The sequence below is a fragment of the Scyliorhinus torazame genome, chromosome 13 (genome assembly GCF_047496885.1).
Source record: "Scyliorhinus torazame isolate Kashiwa2021f chromosome 13, sScyTor2.1, whole genome shotgun sequence".
Classification (NCBI taxonomy): Eukaryota; Metazoa; Chordata; class Chondrichthyes; order Carcharhiniformes; family Scyliorhinidae; genus Scyliorhinus; species Scyliorhinus torazame.
The window spans coordinates 10,057,808-10,082,524 of record NC_092719.1 but is presented as its reverse complement, the minus strand read 5'-3'; the positions used below and the strand labels follow the sequence as shown (position 1 = coordinate 10,082,524).

At 47.6% G+C, this 24,717-nt stretch overlaps 1 protein-coding gene across 6 annotated transcripts in view; it reads right to left on the bottom strand.

The window, feature by feature from the left end:
* Nucleotides 1-458: 458 nt before the first annotated feature.
* taf3 (TAF3 RNA polymerase II, TATA box binding protein (TBP)-associated facto) overlaps nt 459-24,717 on the bottom strand; it is a 233,654-nt gene continuing 209,395 nt past the window's right edge. For 4 of the 6 annotated variants that reach the window (XR_011934015.1, XR_011934018.1, XR_011934016.1 and 1 more), the window contains exons 4-7: nt 18,754-19,015; nt 18,155-18,560; nt 9,136-9,242; nt 1,012-1,030 (exon numbers count right to left, since the gene is read on the bottom strand). Coding sequence is in view for 1 of the 6 variants with exons in the window: in XM_072471043.1 (XP_072327144.1) it covers nt 916-1,030; nt 9,136-9,242; nt 18,754-19,015 (484 nt within the window). In the remaining 5 variants the exon portion in view is untranslated. Of the gene's footprint in view, nt 1,031-9,135; nt 9,243-18,154; nt 18,561-18,753; nt 19,016-24,717 lie in introns of all 6 variants that reach the window. The other 2 variants (XR_011934014.1, XM_072471043.1) reach the window with 2 other exon arrangements.

The following is a 24,717-nucleotide window of genomic DNA, read 5'->3' as shown; positions in this document are numbered from 1 at the left end:
CACAATTTGTCCTCAAAATATCAACTTTGTCCTCAGTGAAAAGTCAAGGCCCCAGCTGTTTTAAATCATCATTTCATCCAGCCAGCAAAATCAGAACCTCATGGCCTGGAGTTACCATATGGCCGTTTAACTGACAAAGGGTTTGACTGCTTGGCAGAAAGCAGCTTCCTATAACGCATAAAAATATGTTTGGCAAAATTCAGCACATTAAAATTCAAACTGGAAAACGGCTGAATTCCAATAAGATGGACATTGCAGTCCATGCTTCTGGTGAAGAATGTCTTTCATTTTATTTTGAAGTTACTTTTCCCTTGTAAGATTGTGGTGTCCTTCGCATGAAGTTCTGCAGCAGCTTCTATCGCAATATTTCAAAGTACAATTGAAATTCTGAAGGCATGTTGTAAACCATCCCATTCTTGAAAAACAGCAGTACCAATACATTACTGTGCACTGCAGTATGTTTTTAAAAAAAAATGTAATTTATTCTCTTAATAAACCTTAGCAATCCATTATTTTGGTTACAATCACCTTGCCACTGTTGGTTAAAGCAATGAGAGCTCTGAGCAGAAAAGATAAAATATATTACAAGTTTAACTATAAGGATGACAAGTCCATATAGAATGCAAAAAATGATTATGATATATAATACAAACTTTCATTTTAAAAGTATACAATTAATTACACGAGAAGGCTAAAAAAGAGTTTAATTCTCCAGCCTTTTCCTGGAAGTGGGTGGAATCTCTGAGCAATTTGACATTTTCTGCACTGTACAAAGATATCTAATCAGGTCTCGCTTTGCACTGGATCTCATAGTTTACACAGTCCATCGCCACTGGTGTCCTTTCAAAAAACTGGAACTAAAAAGGAGCAATCTGTAAAAAAAAAAAAAGAGGGACTTTTGGTTTGAAAACCCTCTCAATGGGCTCGTGATTTCTTTCTCTTGTGTTTCTTCTCTTTCTTCTTATTGATGCACTTCGGGCAAAACCATTGGACTTCATCTGGTGGTGCTGCAGAAATCCCAACGCAAGGCCTGATAAAATGAATACCAAAGGTAAGGCACTGGCACACCGAGGATACTTCAGCAGAATTAAACAACGTATGCGCTCTTTACACAGCACTAGATAGTCAATAAACTCACAGCACCAGCAAATCAACAAATATAAAAACCAGGCATGTTGAAGATCACAGCAGAAAGTAGCAGTCTCATCACTCTTTATAATGCACCTATGGCATTTGGAAAATAATAATAATAATAATCGCTTATTGTCACAAGTAGGCTTCAATGAAGTTACTGTGAAAAGCCCCTAGTCGCCACATTGCGGCGTCTGTACGGGAATTGAACCCGCGCTGCTGGCCTTGTTCTGCATTACAAGCCAGCTGTTTAGCCCACTGAGCCAGTATTTGCTGTAGCAGGGTATCTAAAACTGCCTGCCGTGAGAAAGACTTGCCCCATGTGTTCTTCAGCTTAATATATTTCCCCACAAATTTGATGAAAGTACGAGCAAACAAAGGCACTGCAAGGGAAGTGTTTGGGATCCGAAAGAATAGGGCAACCAATAGGCCATCAGATTGAGGTATTGGGAAATAAACGAATGGCACAACTGAGAAGGAAGGGAATTAAAGTGGGTAAATTCAATGTCAAATCAGGTACAGAAAGGAAATAAAGACTGGAATATTGGATTAAGAGAGAAGGAAAGAGACGGACAGAAAGTAAAAAGAAAACAAAAATTAAAAAAAATAAGGACATTTTTTAAATCTCCAAAGAATTCAAAACCAGAAGGAATGAGACTCCACAATTGTAATAGTTAATTTTCAGTACCAGAGCGATTAACTGAGCCATTACAATTATCAATTGTTAAAAGGGTTTTTACGACTTCCGGGTGCGGCGATGACCAGCTGAGTCGCACGTTTCGGCAGCTCCCGGTGAAACGGACTTTTGGGCTCTTGATAGGAGCCCCAACGGCAATTTTGACGGCTAAAAACACTGTGCGGTAAACCAGAAGGGAATCCCCCCTGGATACGAATGAAAAAAGGAGGAGAAAGTGGCCGGATTGCAGTGGATCCTTTAGAACAGCGGCAAGGAAGGCAAGCAAAAACCAAGATGGCGTCGGAAGGTGGCAGTTTAACATGGGGCCCTGAACAACAAGAGTTCTTGAAATGCTGTGTGGAAGAGCTCAAAAAGGAAATGAAGAAAGAGCTGTTGGCCCCAATACTACAGGCGATCGAAGGGCTAAAGGAGGAACAAAAGACCCAGGAGCGGGAGCTTCGGGTCGTGAAGGCAAAGGCAGCCGAGAATGAGGACGACATACAGGGCCTGGTGGTGAAGACGGAGACGCAGGAGGCACATCAGAAGCGATGTGTGGAAAGGTTGGAGGCACTGGAGAACAACGCAAGGAGGAACAACCTGAGGATTCTTGGTCTTCCTGAAGGTGTGGAGGGAGCGGACGTCGGGGCATATGTGAGCACGATGCTGCACTCGTTAATGGGAGCGGAGGCCCCGGCGGGTCCGTTGGAGGTGGAGGGAGCATACCGAGTGATGGCGCGAGGGCCGAGAGCAGGAGAAATTCCCAGAGCCATAGTGGTGAGATTCCTCCGTTTTAAGGATAGAGAAATGGTCCTTAGATGGGCAAAGAAAACTCGGAGCAGTAAATGGGAGAACGCGGTGATCCGCGTTTATCAAGACTGGAGTGCGGAGGTGGCGAGAAGGAGGGCGAGCTTTAATCGGGCCAAGGCGGTGCTTCATAAAAAGAAGATAAAATTTGGAATGCTGCAACCGGCAAGACTGTGGGTCACATATCGAGGGAGGCACCACTACTTTGAGACGGCGGATGAAGCGTGGACTTTTATTGTGGAAGAAAAACTGGAATGAGCGGGTTATTAAAAAGAACGTTTGAACAAAGTGGTGGGGCGAATGTGGGGGGCAAAGAGGGGGGTTAAAAAGGGGGGAAAAGAGGAGTTTTATGTACTAATCCTGCGATGTGGTAACTTTTCTCTCTTCCACAGGTGGTGATGGGGGGACGAGGGGAGGTGGAGGAGATGGGGCGTTGGCCATTGGGGGCGGGGCCATGGGAGAAGCGCGGGCTTGGTCCCGCGCTATGATAATCATGGCGGGAATAGAGAAGCAGGAAGGAGGGGGCGTCGCACGGTGCGAGCCGAGGTCACGGGGGGAAGCCGAGGTCGGCCAGAGTTTGCTGACTTCTGGGAGCAACATGGGGGGAGTAATTACGCTAGCGGGGGATCTAGCGGGGGGGGGGGGGGGTGGGAGGGGGGAATTACTGGGTTGCTGCTGCTGGGGAGAGGGGGGAGCTGGTATGGGAGGGGATGGGCGGGGGGGCACCGCCTGGGGGAGAAACAGCTGCGTGGGAACCGGGTGAGGAGCTGGAAAAAGGTGATGGCTAATCGACAAGGGGGGGGGGGTAGGAAGCCCCCCAACCCGGCTGATCACGTGGAACGTGAGAGGGCTGAACGGGCCGATAAAGAGGGCACGGGTACTCGCACACCTTAAGAAACTTAAGGCAGATGTGGTTATGTTACAGGAAACGCACCTGAAACTGATAGACCAGGTTAGGCTACGCAAAGGATGGGTGGGGCAGGTGTTCCATTCGGGGCTAGATGCGAAAAACAGGGGGGTGGCTATATTAGTGGGGAAGCGGGTAATGTTCGAGGCAAAGACTATAGTGGCGGATAACGGGGGCAGATATGTGATGGTGAGTGGCAAACTACAGGGGGAGACGGTGGTTTTGGTAAACGTATATGCCCCGAACTGGGATGATGCCAATTTTATGAGGCGGATGCTAGGACGCATTCCGGACCTAGAGATGGGAAAGCTGATAATGGGGGGAGATTTTAATATGGTGTTAGAACCAGGGCTGGATAGGTCGAAGTCCAGGACTGGAAGGAGGCCGGCAGCAGCCAAGGTACTTAAAGATTTTATGGAGCAGATGGGAGGTGTAGACCCGTGGAGATTTAGCAGACCTAGGAGTAAGGAGTTCTCGTTTTTCTCCTATGTCCATAAAGTCTACTCGCGAATAGACTTTTTTGTGCTGGGAAGGGCGTTGATCCCGAAGGTGAGGGGAACGGAGTATACGGCTATAGCCATTTCGGATCACGCTCCACACTGGATAGACTTGGAGATAGGGGAGGAAACAGGAGGGCGCCCACCCTGGAGAATGGACATGGGACTAATGGCAGATGAGGGTGTGTGTCTAAGTGTGAGGGGGTGCATTGAAAAGTACTTGGAACTCAATGATAATGGGGAGGTCCAGGTGGGAGTGGTCTGGGAGGCGTTGAAGGCGGTGGTTAGAGGGGAGCTGATATCAATAAGGGCACATAAAGGGAAGCAGGAGAGTAAGGAACGGGAGCGGTTGCTGCAAGAACTTTTGAGGGTGGACAGACAATATGCGGAAGCACCGGAGGAGGGTCTGTACAGGGAAAGGCAAAGGCTACATGTAGAATTTGACTTGCTGACTACGGGCACTGCAGAGGCACAATGGAGGAAGGCACAGGGTGTACAGTACGAATATGGGGAGAAGGCGAGCAGGTTGTTGGCACACCAAATGAGGAAAAGGGGAGCAGCGAGGGAAATAGGGGGAGTGAGGGATGAGGAAGGAGAGATGGAGCGGGGAGCGGAGAGAGTGAATGGAGTGTTTAAGACATTTTATAAAAAATTATATGAAGCTCAACCCCCGGATGGGAGGGAGAGAATGATGGGCTTCTTGGATCGGCTGGAATTTCCCAAGGTGGAAGAGCAGGAAAGGGTGGGACTGGGAGCACAGATCGAGGTAGAAGAAGTGGTGAAAGGAATTAGGAGCATGCAGGCGGGAAAGGCCCCGGGACCGGATGGATTCCCAGTCGAATTCTATAGAAAATATGTGGACTTGCTCGCCCCGGTATTGACGAGGACCTTTAATGAGGCAAAGAAAAGGGGGCAACTGCCCCCGACTATGTCTGAAGCAACGATATCGCTTCTCTTAAAGAAGGAAAAGGACCCGCTATAATGCGGGTCCTATAGACCTATTTCCCTCCTAAATGTAGATGCCAAGATCCTGGCCAAGGTAATGGCAATGAGAATAGAGGAATGTGTCCTGGGGGTGGTCCACGAGGACCAAACTGGGTTTGTGAAGGGGAGACAGCTGAACACGAATATACGGAGGCTGTTAGGGGTAATGATGATGGCCCCACCAGAGGGGGAAACGGAGATAGTAGTGGCGATGGATGCCGAGAAAGCATTTGATAGAGTGGAGTGGGATTATTTGTGGGAGGTGTTGAGGAGATTTGGTTTTGGAGAGGGGTATGTTAGATGGGTGCAGCTGTTGTATAGGGCCCCGATGGCGAGCGTGGTCACGAATGGACGGGGATCTGCATATTTTCGGCTCCATAGAGGGACAAGGCAGGGATGCCCTCTGTCCCCATTATTGTTTGCACTGGCGATTGAGCCCCTGGCGATAGCGTTGAGGGGTTCCAAGAAGTGGACGGGAGTACTTAGAGGAGGAGAAGAACACCGGGTATCTTTGTATGCGGACGATTTGCTACTATACGTGGCAGACCCGGCGGAGGGAATGCCAGAAATAATGCGGATACTTGGGGAGTTTGGGGATTTTTCAGGGTATAAATTGAACATGGGGAAAAGTGAGTTGTTTGTGGTGCATCCAGGGGAGCAGAGTAGAGAAATAGAGGACCTACCATTGAGGAAGGTAACAGGGGACTTTCGTTACCTGGGGATCCAGATAGCCAAGAATTGGGGCACATTGCATAGGTTAAATTTAACGCGGTTGGTGGAACAAATGGAGGAGGATTTTAAGAGATGGGATATGGTATCCCTGTCACTGGCAGGGAGGGTGCAGGCGGTTAAGATGGTGGTCCTCCCGAGATTCCTCTTTGTGTTTCAGTGCCTCCCGGTGGTGATCACGAAGGCTTTTTTAAAAAAGGATTGAAAAGAGCATCACGGGTTTTGTGTGGGCCGGGAAGACCCCGAGAGTGAGGAAGGGATTCTTACAGCGTAGCAGGGATAGGGGGGGGCTGGCACTACCGAGCCTAAGTGAGCATTATTGGGCCGCTAATATTTCAATGGTGAGTAAGTGGATGGGAGAGGAGGAGGGAGCGGCGTGGAAGAGATTAGAGAGGGTGTCCTGTAGGGGGACTAGCCTACAGGCTATGGTGACAGCCCCATTGCCGTTCTCACCGAGGAACTACACCACAAGCCCGGTGGTGGTGGCTACACTGAAGATTTGGGGACAGTGGAGACGGCATAGGGGAAAGACTGGAGCCTTGGGGGGTCCCCGATAAGAAACAACCATAGGTTTGCCCCGGGGGGAATGGATGGGGGATATGGAATGTGGCAAAGAGTAGGAATAACGCAACTGAAAGATCTGTTTGTGGATGGGAAGTTCGCGAGTCTGGGAGCGCTGACCGAGAAATATGGGTTGCCCCAAGGGAATGCATTCAGGTATATGCAACTGAGGGCTTTTGCGAGGCAACAGGTGAGGGAATTCCCGCAGCTCCCGACACAAGAGGTGCAGGACAGAGTGATCTCAAAGACATGGGTGGGGGATGGTAAGGTGTCAGATATATATAGGGAAATGAGGGACGAAGGGGAGACTATGGTAGATGAACTAAAAGGGAAATGGGAAGAAGAGCTGGGGGAGGAGATCGAGGAGGGGCTGTGGGCAGATGCCCTAAGCAGGGTAAACTCGTCGTCCTCGTGTGCCAGGCTAAGCCTGATTCAGTTTAAGGTATTACACAGGGCGCATATGACTGGAGCACGGCTCAGTACATTTTTTGGGGTGGAGGATAGGTGTGCGAGGTGCTCGAGAAGCCCAGCGAATCATACCCATATGTTTTGGTCATGCCCGGCACTACAGGGGTTTTGGATGGGGGTGACAAAGGTGCTTTCAAAAGTAGTGGGGGTCCGGGTCGAACCAAGCTGGGGGTTGGCTATATTTGGGGTTGCACAAGAGCCGGGAGTGCAGGAGGCGAGAGAGGCCGATGTTTTGGCCTTTGCGTCCCTAGTAGCCCGGCGCAGGATATTGTTAATGTGGAAATAAGCCAAGCCCCCGGGGGTGGAGACCTGGATAAATGACATGGCAGGGTTTATAAAGCTAGAGCGGATTAAGTTCGTTCTAAGGGGGTCAGCTCAAGGGTTCACCAGGCGGTTGCAACCGTTCGTCGAATACCTCGCAGAAAGATAGATGGAATGGAAACAAGAAGGCAGCAGCCCAGGATCGGGGGGGGGGGGGGGGGGGGGGGAAAGGAGGAACCAGAAGGACTCTCAGGGTTGTTAATATATACTGTATAATATGTATAGGTCGTTGCGACAGATAATTATATATTGGACTGTTAAATTATATTTTTGGAGAGTGTTACTTGTGATAAGGCAGTTGCCAATTAGGGTTAGTTTTCATTTTTGTTATTTATTATTTATTCATTTTTTGTTTATAAAATAGGTCATTGTTATTTGTGTTGTTATAATATTGTGTAAAGGATGCACAATGTACTGTGTTGGTTGACCAAAAATTTTCAATAAAATATTTATAAAAAAAAAAAAGGGTTTTTACTCTTGTAATGGTAGAGGCGTAATTTCCTGTGGCAGATTTATCGGCATACATGGGCAAATACACCAAGTTCTTAAAAATGAAGGAAGATAAGGCCGAGATGCTATTTTTGTGAAACTAACTGTGGAGCAACGCAACTCTTTTAAGAAATGAATTTAGAGTACCAATTTTTTTTTTTCCATTTAAGGGGCAATTTAGTGTGGCCAATTCACCCACTCTGCACATCTTTGGGTTGCGGCGGTTGAGGCCCGAGCAGACGAAGGGAAAATGTGCAAACTCCAGACAGGCAGTGACCCGGGGCTGGGACCAAACCCGGGTCCTCGGCGCCATGAGGTAGCAGTGCTAACCACTGTGCCACCGTGCCATCCTAGAGCAACACAACTCTTGCCAGCAACTTTGGGAGATTTACGTGTCACCCCACATCCCCTCCTTGCCTAAAGTCGCTGTACTATTTTCCTACAAAACATAGCGAATGGCATGGGCCTTACCGTTACTTTGACAGAAGACTATGGTTCAATGAAATGAAAATAAATGTATGAAGTTCCCCGTAGGCATAAAGTCCAATTAAGATATGGCTTCAAAATGCTCTGCATTTATACGGTTGCAAGTGTGAGGCGTTGCGCAAGCAAGTAATGCAAGGTGGGTCACGCCACTGGTGGGTGGCTTTAATGTCCTGTGTTGGATTATCGTCCTGTTTGAATTCAAACTCAAATCATGTGATGTTATGCACCATCCTGAAATTGGGCTTCAGTAGGTTCCTTCCAATGTCACATTCTGATATGTTTTAGGAAGCACAACGAGAAAATTGTCTCATCCCTTGGGACAATCAAAGCAGTCCATTTATCAATAACAAAATTAATGATGAAATACAAAAAGTGAAACCATATTTTACAGGTGTTAAAAAAGGCTTCCAGGACAACTTACTTTCTCAAAGGCGGATTTGTTGCGAAACACATGATAACTGAGGAACATCAAAAGGCCATTATAATACAAGTTGCAATCATTGTAATATTTTCTGAGCATTTTGAAGCTGGCATCATATAATGTATCATTTTTAGGGGGGGGTAAAGTCTTATAGTCCTCAATTATTTTCCCCTTTTAGCTCTTGCTTCCTTCAAGTTCACACTGGTGCTGAGAGCACCCTCCCCTTGAGCTGACCACATGAAGATTCCACAACTGCAGAGCTCATGTACCAACTTGGTTTCAGGTTTCTTTCTGTCTCCATACCTCTTCTCTTCCCAGGTGTAGAGGCATCTCTTCACAGCAGTATGCAGACCTTATACACAACTGGTTTCCAAAAAACCCTCAGAGAATTGGACATTAGAATTCCAGTGTAACTGCTTAACTATTGTTAAATCTTAAAAATGCTTTAAAAACAAATAATGTAAGGTGGACTGTTGCTTTCATTTTGGCACATTTCATCCTTAGATTGTACTAAGATTTACTGTAATTATTCAATTTAATTACTTTCTGCCAGATTATGCCTGTGCTTCTCTTAAGTGGGACACAGTGGGGTTAAGATCAATGTTCATCATTTCAACAGTTTCACAGATATGCAAAAGATTCAAGGAAACCAATTTCTTACCAATGATACCAATCATCACAGTCATCGCAGCCAATCATTGGGCTGCCATCATCTGCCTTGTTGCAGCCAGGACAGATCCAGATTTGATTTCCCCATTCGTCCCGAATCTGAGGGGGGTTGGGAGGGAGCAAAATCAAAATAGTTTTGAGATAATTGTTCAACAATTAAAACAAATAGTTGTGTACAAAACCGAGTTTGGTGTCAAATTTGCCTTTCACACATGACACCGAAAAAGCACAGCCCCTTTTCTCCCAGTTTCACTGATCTACAATAAAGATATTGCATAAATGGGGAGTGATAGGCGCTGAGAAAAGCTGGTATTCTGTAAGGGAATCCAATGGTAAGCTGGCTAAGATCACAGGAATCAATTAAGAGTACTGAAATATCAGGGCTCCAGTGAAACATTGCTTGATTGACAGCTCTGGCTCTCCAAACTCTTCTGTCAAGTGGGGCAGCACGGTGGCGCAGTGGGTTAGCCCTGCTGTCTCATGGCGCCGAGGTCCCGGGTTCGATCCCGGCCCTGGGTCACTGTCCGTGTGGAGTTTGCACATTCTCCCCGTGTTTGCGTGGGTTTCGCCCCCAGAACCCAAAGATGTGTAGGGTAGGTGGATTGGCCATGCTACATTGCCCCTTAATTGGAAAAAATGAATTGGGTACTCTAAATTTATTTTAAAAAAGAGGTTCCAAGTGCTTACAGCATCTGCTATAGGGTTTGGATGATTGCCAGTTCTTCGACCTGTTGTTAAAAAAGGATTTTTCTAAAAAAGAAAGTGGTAGATTTCTAATAAATGACTGTCCTTTTTAAATCTTTGTTAAAAACATATCCTAATGTCACTGTAGGGTTCATTGGTTCTATAAAATCAATATTGAGTAAATGAGCATGGAAGTGCCATTGCCTGGCATTGGGGGCATGAGAAGCTATTTTTAAAACTTGCTTTTCAAAAGATTTCCTCATGCAGACTCTGCTTCATGACACCTCGGAGATGCTGCAAACCACGACTCGTTGAAAAGCTGGCCCGACTCCATGAAAATTGTGGAGGACTAGGACATGCCTCTCCCTGCATTGAAGCCAGCTTGGTCGGGTCTGCAGCTATCCGAACCATCTCACACCCTTAAAAGGCCCAGGTGAAAATCAGAAACCCCAGGAATGGGCCGAGGATCCCAGAACTGGGCCCTGGGTGTCGTTTTCACCACCCTGTGGAGACTCACCTACTCCATCAATATCTAGCCCATGACACCAGCAACCTTGTGCCCGGAATGAGGAAATCTATCAAACTGTGGTCAATATGAATGGAGTTGTACCCAAATACAATTCAGCATCATTAACTGAATAGTTCAGAACGCCTGGTGTGCGATGAAATGAAATGAAAATCGCTTATTGTCACAAATGAAGTTACTGTGAAAAGCCCCTAGTCGCCACATTCCGGCGCCTGTTCGGAGAGGCTGGTCCGGGAATTGAACCCATGCTGCAGGCTTTGTTCCGCTTTACAAGCCAGCACTTTAGCCCACTGTGCTAAACCAGCCCCTATGGTTAATGGTTAAGCAAAGGGATTCATGCAGTTCATATTAAATTTCAAAATTGAAACTTGAGTTCACTGTTACCCCAGAGACCTAGGCAGCTTGGAGCATCTGAATGAATTACTGTTAGGCTATTAAATGAACTAACAACTGCAGCAGTCTGATGTTCTTCCATTCACTCGAGAAATGCAGCTCCCCTTGTAGATGAAATCTGCCTATGGAAATAGTGGAGACTAATTTATTATGGGGAGCTCATGAAACAAAGTTTTTCAAATTCATTTATGGAGTCTGCTTGGCTGCTCTGATACAAGCCTGACACCTGGATATTGGCTTACGCAGCTGCCATAACTCTTCCCAAGTGTTTTAATTTCACAGTTAGATTGTGTACTAGCTTCTTGCAAACATGGATTCTTCTGATACGTCCCTGTATCCTATCTGAAACCAAAAGAGGATGAATTGCCCGAGTGATACCCATGCATTTTCTCAAGTGCCATCATTATGTTGCTTTCATTATTTTTTTAGAAATATTTTAATTCAAATTTTTACATATTTTCAACAAACCTGACAGAAAAAAGAAAAACAAAGAACATATAAATAAGCATCTTACAACTACAACACAAATTCCCCCAATATACAAACCCCCCATTAAGCAATAATAAACACAGTAGAAAACACAAAGTAACCCCCCCCCCCCCGGGGTTGCTGCTTGTGGGTGTGATTTGCTGGGCTCCCCGAGCACCTCCCACACCTGTCTTCCACCCCAAAGAACCTGCTCAGCCTCGCCCCTGTCATGTGCGCTCTGTGAAGAACCTTAAATTGTATCAGGCTAAGCCTGGTGCAAGAGGAGGAAGAATTAACCCTACCCAGGGCATCCGCCCACGTACCCTCGTCTATCTCCTCCCCAAGCTCCTCCTCCCATTTACCCTTTAGCTCCTCCACGGAGGTCTCCTCCTCCGCCTGCATCTCCTGGTAGATTGCCGAGACCCTGCACTCTCCAACCCACACCCCCAAGAGCACCCTATCCTGGATCCTGAGTGCTGGAAGCAGCGGGAACTCCCTCACCTGCCGTCTTACAAACGCCCTTACCTGCATGTACCTGAAGGCATTTCCAGGGGGAAGCCCAAATTTTTCCTCCAGCGCCCCAAGGCTCGCAAACGTCCCATCTTAAAACAGGTCTCCCATCCTTCTAATTCCCGCCCTGTGCCAGCTCAGGAACCCTCCATCCATTCTCCCGGGGACGAACCGATGGTTCTCCCGGATCAGGGACCAAACCAAAGCCCCTACCTCACCCCTGTGGCGCCTCCACTGCCCCCAAATTTTCAAAGTCGCCGCCACCACCGGACTCGTGGTGTACCTAGTCGGCGGGAGCGGCAGCGGTGCTGTCACCAGCGTTCCCAGACTCGTGCCCACACAGGACGCCATCTCCAGCCTCTTCCACGCCTCCCCCTCCATTACCCACTTGCGTATCATCGCCACATTGGCAGCCCAGTAATACCCACACAGATTAGGTAACGCTAACCCTCCTCTGTCCCTACTCCGCTCCAGAAACACCCTTCTCACCCTCGGGGTCTTTTTCGCCCACACGAATCCCATGATGCTCCTGCTGACCCTCTTAAAAAAGGCCTTAGGGATCAGGATGGGAGGCACTGGAATATAAAAAGGAACCTCGGGAGCATCGTCATCTTCACCGACTGTACCCTACCCGCCAGGGAGAGTGGCAGCATATCCCACCTTTTAAATTCCTCCTCCATCTGCTCCACCAGCCTCGTCAAGTTGAGCTCCTGGCCACCTGGACCCCAGATACCGAAAACTCCTTTCCGCCCTCTTCAGTGGAAGCTCGTCTATCCCCTTCCCTGGTCCCCTGCGTGTACCACAAAGAGCTCACTCTTCCCCATGTTGAGCTTATACCCGGAAAAGTCCCCAAACTCCCTGAGGATCTGCATCAGCTCCGGCATCCCCCCCCCACTGGGTCCGCCACATACAGTAACAGGTCATCGGCATACAACGAAACCCGGTGTTCCTCCCCCCACCGGACCAGCCCCCTCCAGTTCCTGGACTCCCTTAGAGCCATAGCCAAAAGCTCAATTGCAAATGCAAATAGCAAGGGGGATAGGGGGCACCCCTGCCTCGTCCCCCGGTACAGCCGAATGTATTATGACCTCCTCCGATTTGTGGTCACACTCGCCACCGGGGCTTCGTAATGTAGCCTAACCCAACTAATGAACCCCTCCCCGAACCTCCTGAACACTTCCCAGAGGTACTCCCACTCCACCCTATCGAAGGCCTTCTCCGCGTCCATCGCCGCCACTATCTCTGCCTCCCTCTCCACTGTAGGCATCATGATTATGTTAAGGAGCCTCCGCACACTGGTATTCAGCTGCCTTCCCTTAACAAAACCCATCTGGTCCTCGTGAATCACCCCCAGGCCACAGTCCTCAATTCTGGTAGTCAACACCTTCGCTAACAGCTTCGCGTTCACGTTGAGGAGAGAGATTGGCCTATACGACCCACATTGTAATGGGTCCTTGTCCCGCTTCAAAATCAGCGAGATCAGTGCCCTGGACATCGTCGGGGGTAGGGCCCCCCCCTCCCCCCCCTCTCGCCTCATTGAAAGTCCTCACTAATAGAGGGCATAGTAGGTCCATGTACTTCCAGTAAAATTCCACCGGGAACCCATCTGGCCCCGGTGCCTTCCCCGCCTGCATACTCCCCAGCCCCTTAGTCAGCTCCTCCAGCCCTACCGGTGCCCCAAGCCCAGCCACCTGCTCCTCCTCCACCCTTGGGAACCTCAGTCGATCCAAAAATCGACCCATCCCCCCCCATCCTCCGTCGGGGGCTCAGACCTATACAGCCCCTCATAAAAGTCTCTAAATACCCCATTTATTCCCACCGCACCGCACAGTGTTCCCCCCTTTATCCCTAACTCCCCCAGTCTCCCTCGCTGCCTCCCGCTTCCGAAGCTGGTGTGCCAACATCCGGCTAGCCTTCTCCCCGTACTCATACACCGCCCCTTGCGCTTTCCTCCACTGCACTCTGCCTTCTTGGTGGTCAACAGGTTGAACTCGGCCTGGAGGCTTCGTCGCTCCTTGAGTAGTCCCTCCTCGGGGACCTCTGCATACCTCCTATCCACCCGTAAAATCTCCCCCACCAATCTCTCCCTCTCTCTCCTCTCCTTCTTCTCCTTGTGGACCCTAGTGGAGATTAGCTCTCCCCTAATCACCGCTTTCAGCACCTCCCAGACTACCCCCACCTGCACCTCCCCATTATCGTTCACCTCTAGGTATCTTTCAATGCACCCCCGGATCCGCCCGCTCACCTCCTCATCCGCCAGCAAGCCCACATCCAGGCGCCACAGCGGGCGCTGGTCCCTCTCCTCCCCTAACTCCAGCTCCACTCAATGCAGGGCATGGTCTGAGATGGCTATGGCTGAATACTCCGTGCCCTCCACCCTCGGAATTAGTGCCCTGTTCATAACGAAGAAGTCAATCCGGGGGTAGGCTTTATGGACGTGGGAAAAAAAAAAGAAAATTCCCTGGCCCCCGGCCTGACAAACCTCCATGGGTGCACTCCTCCCATCTGGTCCATAAACCCCCTCAGCACCTTGGCCGCTGCTGGCCTCTTACCCGTCCTGGCCCTGGAGCGGTCCAATGCTGGATCCAGTACCGTGTTGAAGTCCCCCCCCCCCCCCATTAACAAGCTCCCTGCCTCCAGGTCTGGAATCCGGCCCAACATGCGCCACATAAATCCAGCATCGTCCCAATTCGGGGCATATACATTCACTAATACCACCCGCACCCCCTGCAGCTGACCGCTCACCATCACGTACCTACCTCCATTGTCTGCCACGATGTTCAGCGCCTCAAACGACACCCGCTTCCCCACCAAAATTGCCACCCCTCGATTCTTTGCGTCCAACCCCGAGTGGAAAACCTGCCCTACCCACCCCTTTCTTAGCCTAATCTGATCTGCCACCCTCAAATGCGTCTCCTGGACATAACCACATCTGCCTTCAGTCCCTTCAGGTGCGTGAACACACGGGCCCTCTTGACCGGCCCGTTCAGGCCTCTCACATTCCAAGTTATCAGCCGGATCAGGGGGCTTCCCGCCCCCCCCACCCCTCCCGACGATTAGCCATCCCCTTTTCTAGGCCAGCCACGTGCCCGCGCCTCCCGCACTCTCCATTCCCCCCAGCGGCAGAGCCCCGCCCCGTCTCTCTCTCTCCGAGCTCCAGCTCACCTTTGGCCAATGCAGCAGCAACCCGCTGCGTTGCTCCCCCAATAGCACTCCCGTAAGTCAGCTGACTCCTGCTGACCCAGGCAACTCCCGCCACTCCATCGACCCCCCAGTGTGGTAGTCTCCCCACCCCCTCCTGTCCATCAGCGGGCACTCCTTTCCAACACCGCCCTGCCCCCTTCCTTCCCTAGTGCGGGAAAAAGACCGCGCTTTCCATCAGACTGGCCCCGCCCTCTCTGGCGCATCTCCCTTTTGCGGCCTAATCCCAGCTCCCCCACCTCGGGCCTCCCATCTCTCCTCCCCCCCCAACGGGGCCCCGTCCTTCCAACCACCAACGCCCACACTCTCACAAAACCCCCCCTTCGAACCAATTCACCCTACCCCACCCAGCACCCAAGGAAACAATACAGAACAGAACAGCACAGCCCCCAACATCCCCCAAAGCACAGTAACCACAGTAGCCCCCCGCGACCTGCCCTCACAACCGACCCTCAGTTCGTGTCCAACTTTTCAGCCTGAATAAAGGTCCACGCCTCCTCCGGCGTCTCAAAATAATGGTGCCGGTCCTTAAACGTGACCCACAGTCGCGCCGGCTGCAGCATCCCGAATTTCACCCCCTTTCGATGCAGAACCGCCTTAGCCCGATTGTATCCGGCCCTCTTCTTGGCCACCTCCGCGCTCCAGTCCTGGTATATACGGACTTCTGCATTCTCCCACCTGCTGCTCCGCTCATTTTTTGCCCATCTTAGGATACACTCCCTGTCCACCAAGCGGTGGAACCGCACAAATACCGCCCGCGGCGGCTCGTTAGACTTGGGCCTCCTCGCCAGGACTCGGTGGGCCCCATCCAGCTCCAGGGGCCTCGGGAAGGCACCCGCGCCCATCAACGTGTTCAGCATCGTGACCACATATGCTCCAGCATCCGACCCCTCCACTCCCTCCGGGAGACCCAGAATCCGCAGATTCTTCCTCCTCAACCGATTCTCCATGTCCTTGAACTTCTCCTGCCATTTCTTACGCAGTGCCTTGTGCGCCTCCACCTTCACCGCCAGGCTCAATATCTCGTCCTCATTCTCCGAGGCCTTCTGCCGCACCTCCCGGATCGCCGCCCCTTGGGCCTTCTGGGTCTCGACCAGCTTGTCGATCGAAGCCTTCATCGGCTCCAGCAGCTCTGCTTTCAATTCCGTGAAGCAGCGCTTGAGAAACTCCTGCTGCTCTTGCGCTCACTGCGCCCACGCTGCCTGGTCTCCACCCGCCGCCATCTTTGCTTTCCTCCCTCGCACTTTTCGCTGTACCAGAATTACTTTTTTCACCGCTCCACTCCTGGTCCAATCCATACAGTGCCGGGGAAATCGAACTGTCACCTTCCCACACTGGGAACCGTCGAACAAATGACGCTGGGGCCCCTCAAAAGAGCCCAAAAGTCCGTTTCTGGCGGGAGCTGCCGAACGTGCGACTTAGCTCAGCATAGCCGCAACCGGAAGTTCTTTCATTATTTTTTATTACAGCTGCACTGCCCGCTGCCTGTTTTTGTAATTGTAACTGGAGCAAATTTACCAAAATAAAACACCAGCTGGCACATACCACCTGTTGGAAAATCAGATAATTAACTCCACTGCACCACATTCTGAAGAGGTAATTTGGCAAGTAAAATAATGGGCTCATAACGTGTTCATAGTAATTTCAGATTCACTCCACCTCTGAATTAAATCATTTAAGCGAGGAGGGAGAAAGTTACGAGGTTCCAGTGTTAGGGTTAAGCTCTCAGAGTTGTCATGGCTGGTAAAGATGGTCAGGGAAGTGCTTTTATGGGTGGACACATAAAGATCACACCATGCATATCACATCAAAGTTAAATGCCTGCGTTAGGAACTTCAGAACAAATCTCACAGCGTAACCAAAGCAAGAAAATAATGCCCGAGTGATAGAGTTCTCGAATTTGGTCTGATGAGTTGGTTATTTTATAAGTGCTATAGACCATGATGCATTCCACTTTGTCTCATACATTACACCCACTCGCAACATAATATTTTGAAGCAGGAAGTGTACATAAAAGATACAGTACAAAGTCACAGGCACCATTTATGCTTTGCTGAGAAGTGCAGATATTTGTGGTTCCAGCATAGCAGAATCGAGGCACAAAACAAGCTTACTTAGCAAATTCAACATGGGAGGTGGGCGAACAGTGTAGTAGGGTGTAACAATTTCCTTCCCTGGCTCTACATTCACAATGATCATTTATCTGGCGCAAGACAACAAAATTACTAGAAAAAAACAGTACAAATCTTGAAATTAACTCCAAACTTGTTAACTAACATTCTCATTAGCTACACCATCAACATAGAACATACAGTGCAGAAGGAGACCATTCGGCCCATCGAGTCTGCACCGACCCACTTAAGCCTTCACTTCCACCCTATCCCGTAACCTAATAACCCCATCTAACCTTTTTGGTCACGAAGATCAATTTATCATGGCCAATCCACCTAGCCTGCACATCTTTGGACTGGATACAGTTAAGGTTACAGTTAAGGACTGGAATCAGTTAAGGTATCCAACAGTGCAGAATGAAAGAAAAACAGAAAATGCTGGAAAAAAAGTCAGCAGGTCTGGCAGCAGCTGCTGGAGAGAGAAATGGGGTTAACGTTTTGAGTCCGCATGATTCTTCTTCAGAGCGTATATCTATATTACATCCCTTAACATGACTCCCTGATTGCCTGTCCCAATGCTCCTCTTTGTTTCAGATTTCCAGCATCTGCAGTATTTTGCTTTTATTTTAAAGCAGTATGCTCTACAACATTCAACCTGAGACGTTCTGCCTTAATTCTACTTTCCCCGCCTTCAAAAGGTTTTCAAATCGCCTTCCGACATTTCTTGGAACCAAGCTTATTAAAAATCTCTGTGAAGTGCTTTTGAACATTTTTACACGAAAGGCACGATGTAATTAATAGTTGTTCTTTTGGTTGTGGGAAATTTTGTTGGCAGTTGCGGTAAAAGCTGGTTAGTTTTATTTCAGTCCCAGCACAAACTTAGTTTGAACTGAAATTATGTGATTTTAGGAGACCAAATAAGTGGCTGTGTGAGTATATTGTTTATGGATGGAATATTTAAGGTTGCAATCAGTACTGAAGACTGGACAATCCTTATTACAAGACCACATAATGTTCAGTATAGTTTGACTGGAGGGTAGAGCAAGAGAATCTTCTGTATTCTTCCAGGATTTTAGTGGAGTCTCAGAAATAAACAGGAAGCCCTGGAAAACTCTTACCAAGGCTTAGTTGTTAAATCCATTGTCCAGTGTGAAATTAAGCTATCGAGGCGAGTTCATTCAATGCCCGGCTTGAGACAAGTCTGTTGATTTCAGCAAGGACAAAGATACAGGCGTTGCACCTGGCTTCACGACTCCAGACTAGGGCAGTGAGAGGTGGTGGTGGATTTCTACTCCTGATTGCCATTGAATGTTTGTGGAGAAATGATGTGCATGTGTGCCCTTGGGTGAGCATAGGGTGGAGCTTAGTTACAGGGCTTCCTGCAGTACATACTCTGCTGCATTCACACACGAGATATGTCAAGTTACTAGTGGCCCCATGCAACTGTACCACAGTGCAGGATGGGAGCCGATGAGTGGTAGAAATAAGTCCTTCAACGCAACTTCTGCTTTTCCCCAAAGAGTTCTGAAGTTAACATAAGCATACAAAACAAAGACATGGTTAATCTCTATACAATGCTGTGTATTAAATTCTGTTTCTATGCATTAAGTCATTTTTGTCTGTAATCTTTTCTTTGACAATTTGAGACTTATTTCATTGTGAGGACATTTAGCGAAACTGCATAAACTGTGAATTTAAGCTCTGAAGTGTTACTCACCACGTAAGTACTGACAGTCTCTGTGACTACACTTCTGACTGGCGTCTTTGAGGTTCCTGCTCCAGCGGAAGTTGCAGGAGATACAGCAGAAAGAGCAGAAGCTGAAGACAGAGCTGCTGTGGGTAGAGGAAGAGCAGCTGGCGTAAGGGGTGGGGCAATATGAATTGGAATTAGGGCTGGAGATGGTGGTGGTGGAGTCTTTGGGTGACCCGCAGGTGGCGATGGTTTTGCCTCTGTGGCTGGGACCACCTTACTGATGACTCTGAAAGAATAAACAGAAAATACGGGTTAATGCATTCTAACTATTAAATTCTTAATGGAAAGAATGAATTCGTCATAAGGAGGAAGTTGGCCACATTTCTAATTCAATATCCCTCTTAAAATAGACATTTAATTAATTTGCCATTATTCATTTTTATATCACGAAAGCAAACCATATACAGAAAGTTATTTAATTTGGACTAGTTTTGAATTGTTGAACTGTCATTTGAAAATACGTGTAGTTACTTTCCCTGTGTGTAGTGAGTAAATGCACCACATGATTTAGCAATGAATCAAACAAACCAGGGAGACTCGGAGTTCAATAAATGGGTTGTGTTGAACTAGCTACTGTAAATCCAGAGCAGTAACGGAGGCATAGTGGGACATGGGATACAATCATACCTCTGAGGCGGGATGGTAGGAAAAATATAGTTGGGTTTTTCCACTGGTAATTGCCAATCCATGGCAGTTGCTTGAAATTGTTGGTGTCTGCACAGAACTGCTATCAGGCAATACTTTTCTCTTTCCAACAATATCCCGCCCTCCTCATGGTTTTCCAGAAAAGGAGGTGCTCAGTCATTAATGTGGAAACAGGGGAGGCATTGGGAGTTGTCTGTACGGAGTCTGCCTGTTCTTGCCGTGTCTGCGTGGGTTTCCTCTGGGTGCTCCGGTTTCCTTCCACAAGTCCCAGGAAACATGCGGTTAGGTGATTTGGGCATTCTGAATTTTCCCTCAGTGTGCCCGAACAGGCGCCGGAGTGTGGCAACTAGGGGATTTTCACAGTAATTCCATTGCAGTGTTAACGTAAGCCTACTTGTGACACTATTACTAATTTCCACGCTGCATCCAGCCATGAGTCTTCGGACAAGGTGAAAAATAGGGAGGCAGCACAAAGACTTTTCAGTCGAATGTTAATATGGATGAGAATAATGGTACTCAATTACTCACATTCACCACAGGTAATCTCCTTGGATTGCTTACAAATTAGCAACCAGGAACAAGATCAATTTAAAAGAAAATACTTACTTGCAGATGCAAATAAAAATGATACAAAGGCCAAACTTTAAACAGCCTAGCCCATGAAGGCCAAATTTCTATTTTGTGTGCCAAAATATTAGTTTTGCAACACAAATGGTTCTTTTAATCAGGACGATATTTTAGAATTTGTTTCAGCACTTCATATTTGATGGTATATTTAAAATCACAAACATAACCAGTAACCTGCTTATTAATTCCACAAATAGCACGTGACTTGAGATATTACACCTCAGCGACTCTAATTTTTGAAATAAAGTGATTTAAAAAACAATTGTCTGGAATTGTATTACGGTTATTCATTAATACAGGACAGTTATCAAACTCTATTATTTTTTACGGAACTATTACAGTTTAATCTTTACCCTTCCAGTGGAATGGGCATGTTTAGTGCCCCGGATGGCAAAAGCCTGTTGGCATATCTATGTTTGGACAAGATTTTTGACTCAAAAGTTAATTGAGTAGCATTATCCAAGTCAAGGCCGGAATTCTCCACTGCCATTCCGCCCCAATAATGCTGCTGGTGAGGATGGAGAATTTGGTACGCAGCATGCTGGAAGCGGAATTTTCTACTCTCGCTGCTTGTCAATGGGAATTCCCATTGAAACCACCGCACGCCACTGGAAAACACGCAGGCTGGGGGGCACTCCCAGACATTCCCACCGCCAGCAACCGGCTGGAGAATCTCACCCCAAGTCTTTTCGCTTTTGGTTAAATCCTGTTTTCATCGAATGATAACCCAGACTTTAAAAAAGCTGTTCTCACATCTGAAGGATGGTCATAATAATGAGAGCAGGATAAAGAGTCCCGCATGGTATGTTGCATTAGGGTGTGGGACATCTCTGACCGGCTTGAAAGGATACTGGAGAGGGAGGGGGAGGATCCAGTTGTTGTAGTCCCTGTCGGTACCAACAACATAGGCAAGTCTAGGAAAGAGGACCTGTTTAGAGATTATAAAGAGCTAGGATTCAAATTAAGAAACAGGTCCTCAAGGGTCATAATCTCCGGATTACTGCCCGAGCCACGTGCAAATTGGCATAGGGAGGCAAGAATAAGGGAAGTTAACACGTGGCTGAAAGAGTGATGTGGGAAAGAGGGGTTCCTTTTCATGGGACACTGGCATCAGTTTTGGATCAGTTTTATACCGTTGGGATGGTCTCCACCTGAACCGAGCTGGGACCAGTGTTCTGGCGAAAAGAGTAAATAGGGTGGTCAATAGGACTTTAAACTAGAGATTGGGGGGGAAGGGAAAGTCAGGGAACCAAGAGGTGAAGTAATCAGTGGGAAGCGTAGCTGCTTAGGAATACAAAAAAGCACAAAAAGACAGAACTCAGGAGAGGTGGCGATAGTCACCATCTCACAAAATATGACACAGTGTATGGAAAGGCTCAGTAAACCAAGGTCCACCACACTAAGAAAACAAAAAGGGACGGTCAATAGAGAATTAAAGGTGCTATATTTAAATGCGCGCAGTGTACAGAACAAGGTAGATGAGCTTGTGGCCCAGATTGTGACTGGCAGGTATGATGTGGTAGGCATCACAGAGACGTGGTTGCAGGGGGTTCAGGACAGGCATTTAAACATCCAGGGATTCACAACCTATCGAAAAGACAGAGAGGTGGGCAGAGGGGGCAGGGTTGCCTTGTTAATTAGGAATGAAATTAAATCAATAGCACTAAACGACATAGGGTCAGATGATGTGGAGTCTGTGTGGGTAGAGTTGAGGAACCACAAAGGCAAAAAACCCATAATGGGAGTTATGTACAGGCCTCCTAACAGTGGTCAGGACCAGGGGCACAAAATGCACCACGAAATAGAAAGTGCATGTCAGAAAGGCAAGGTCCCAGTGATCATGGGAGACTTCAATATGCAGGTGGACTGGGTAAATAATGTTGCCAGTGGACCCAAAGAAAGGGAATTCATTGAATGTTTACAGGAGGGCTTTTTGGAACAGCTTGTGATGGAGCCCACGAGGGAACAGGCCATTCTGGACTTAGTGTTATGTAATGAGCCAGACTTGATAAAAGATCTTAAAGGGAACACTTAGGAGGCAGTGATCATAATGTGGTAGAATTCAGTCTGCAATTTGAAAGAAAGAAGGTAGAATCAGATGTAAAGGTGTTACAGTTAAATAAAGGTAACTACAGGGGCATGAGGGAGGAACTGACGAAAATCGACTGGGAGCAATTGAGGACACAGTACAGAGGCTCATCCCAAAGAAAAGAAAGGTTATCAGAGGGGGGATTAGGCAGCCATGGCTGACAAAGAAAGTCAGGGAATGCATCAAAGCAAAAGAGAAAGCCTATAATGTGGCAAAGAGTAGTGGGAAGTCAGAAGATTGGGAAGGCTACAAAAGCAAACAGAGGATAACAAAGAGAGAAATAAGGAAGGAGAGGATCAAATATGAAGGTAGGCTATCCAGTAACATTAGGAATGATAGTAAAAGTTTCTTTAAATACATTAAAAACAAACGGGAGGCAAAAGAAGACATTGGGCCACTCCAAAATCACCGCTGGTAATCTAGTGATGGGAGACAAGGAAATAGCTGAGGAACTAAATAAGTACTTTGCGTCAGTCTTCACAGTAGAAGACATGAGTAATATCCCAACAATTCAGGAGAGTCAGGGGGCAGAGTTGAATATGGTAGCCATCACAAAGTCACTGGAGTCAGGGAAAGTCCCAGAGGATTGGAAAATCGCTGTTGTAACCCCCTTGTTCAAGAAGGGAACAAGAAAAAAGATGGAAAATTATAGGCCTCTGATTTTCTATAATAGAAAATTATAGTCTAACCTCGGTTGTTGGCAAGATTCTAGAATCCATCGTTAAGGATGAGATTTCTAAATTCTTGGAACTGCAGGGTCGGATTAGGACAAGTCAGCATGGATTTAGTAAGGGGAGGTCATGCCTGACAAACCTGTTAGAGTTCTTTGAAGAGATAACAAATAGGTTAGACCAAGGAGAGCCAATGGATGTTATCTATCTTGACTTCCAAAAGGCCTTTGATAAGGTGCCTCACGGGAGACTGCTGAGTAAAATAAGGGCCCATGGTATTCGAGGCAAGGTACTAACATGGATTGACGATTGGCTGTCAGGCAGAAGGCAGAGAGTTGGGATAAAAGGTTCTTTTTCGGAATTGCAACCGGTGACGAGTGGTGTCCCGCAGGGTTCAGTGTTTGGGCCACAGCTGTTCTCTTTATACCTTAACGATCTAGATGATGGGACTGGGGCATTCTGGCTAAGTTTGCCGATGATACAAAGATAGGTGGAGGGGCAGGTAGTATTGAGGAGGTGGGGAGGCTGCAGAAAGATTTAGACAGTTTAGGAGTGGTCCAAGAAATGGCTGATGAAATTCAACGTGGGCAAGTGCGAGGTCTTGCACTTTGGAAAAAGGAATAGAGGCATGGACTATTTTCTGAACGGTGACAAAATTCATAATGCTGAAGTGCAAAGGGACTTGGGAGTCCCAGTCCAGGATTCTCTAAAGGTAAACTTGCAGGTTGAGTCTGTAATTAAGAAAGCAAATGCAATGTTGTCATTTATCTCAAGAGGCTTGGAATATAAAAGCAGGGATGTACTTCTGAAGCTTTATAAAGCACTAGTTAGGCCCCATTTAGAATGCGGTGAGCAATCTTGGGCCCCATACCTCAGGAAGGACATACTGGCACTGGAGTGGGTCCAGCGGAGATTCACACGGATGATCCCAGGAATGGCAGGCCTAACATACGATGAACGTCTGAGGATCCTGGGATTATATTGATTGGTGTTTAGGAGGTTGAGGGGAGATCTAATAGAAACTTACAAGATAATGAATGGCTTAGATAGGGTGGACGTAGGGAAGTTGTTTCCATTAGCAGGGGAGACTAGGACCTGGGGGCACAGCCTTAGAATAAAAGGGAGTCACTTTAGAACAGAGATGAGGAGAAATATCTTCAGCCAGAGAGTGGTGGGTCTGTGGAATTCATTGCCACAGAGGGCGGTGGAGGCCGGGACGTTGAGTGTCTTTAAGACAGAAGTTGATAAATTCTTGATTTCTCGAGGAATTAAGGGCTATGGAGAGAGAGCGGGTAAATGGAGTTGAAATCAGCCATGATTGAATGGTGGAGTGGACTCGATGGGCCGAATGACCTTACTTCCGCTCTTATGTCTTATGGTCTTATCTGTCATCTAATTGAGAAATGCCACAGAACACTTCAAGTGCAGTGACTGTTGCCACATAGGCAAAAGAAAGAAATAAAAACTCGCAAACTTGAATAGAAAAGAAAAGCAATAAAATGTAAAGTAAAGTTAGAACTAAAACAAAATAAGAGAGCAAGCAAGAAAACAGGATACCAAATGGGAATTTAGGAATTGGAAATTCAGCCCCTCGAGCCTGTTCATTATGCAATCAGATTACAGCTACCGATCCTGGTTCCGTACCTCTTAACAGAAACACAGAAACTAGGACGAGGAGTAGGCCATTTGGCCCTTCAAACCTGCTCTGCCATTCAGTATGATCATGACTGATCCTCAATCCCAATGCCATATTCCTGCTTTCTGCCCATACCACTTGATGCCATTAAAATCTTAAAAAATGATCGATCTCTTTCTTGAATACATTTAGTGACTTGGCCTCGTCAGCCTTCTGAGGCAAAGAAATCCATAGGTGCACCACCATTTGAGTGAAGAAAT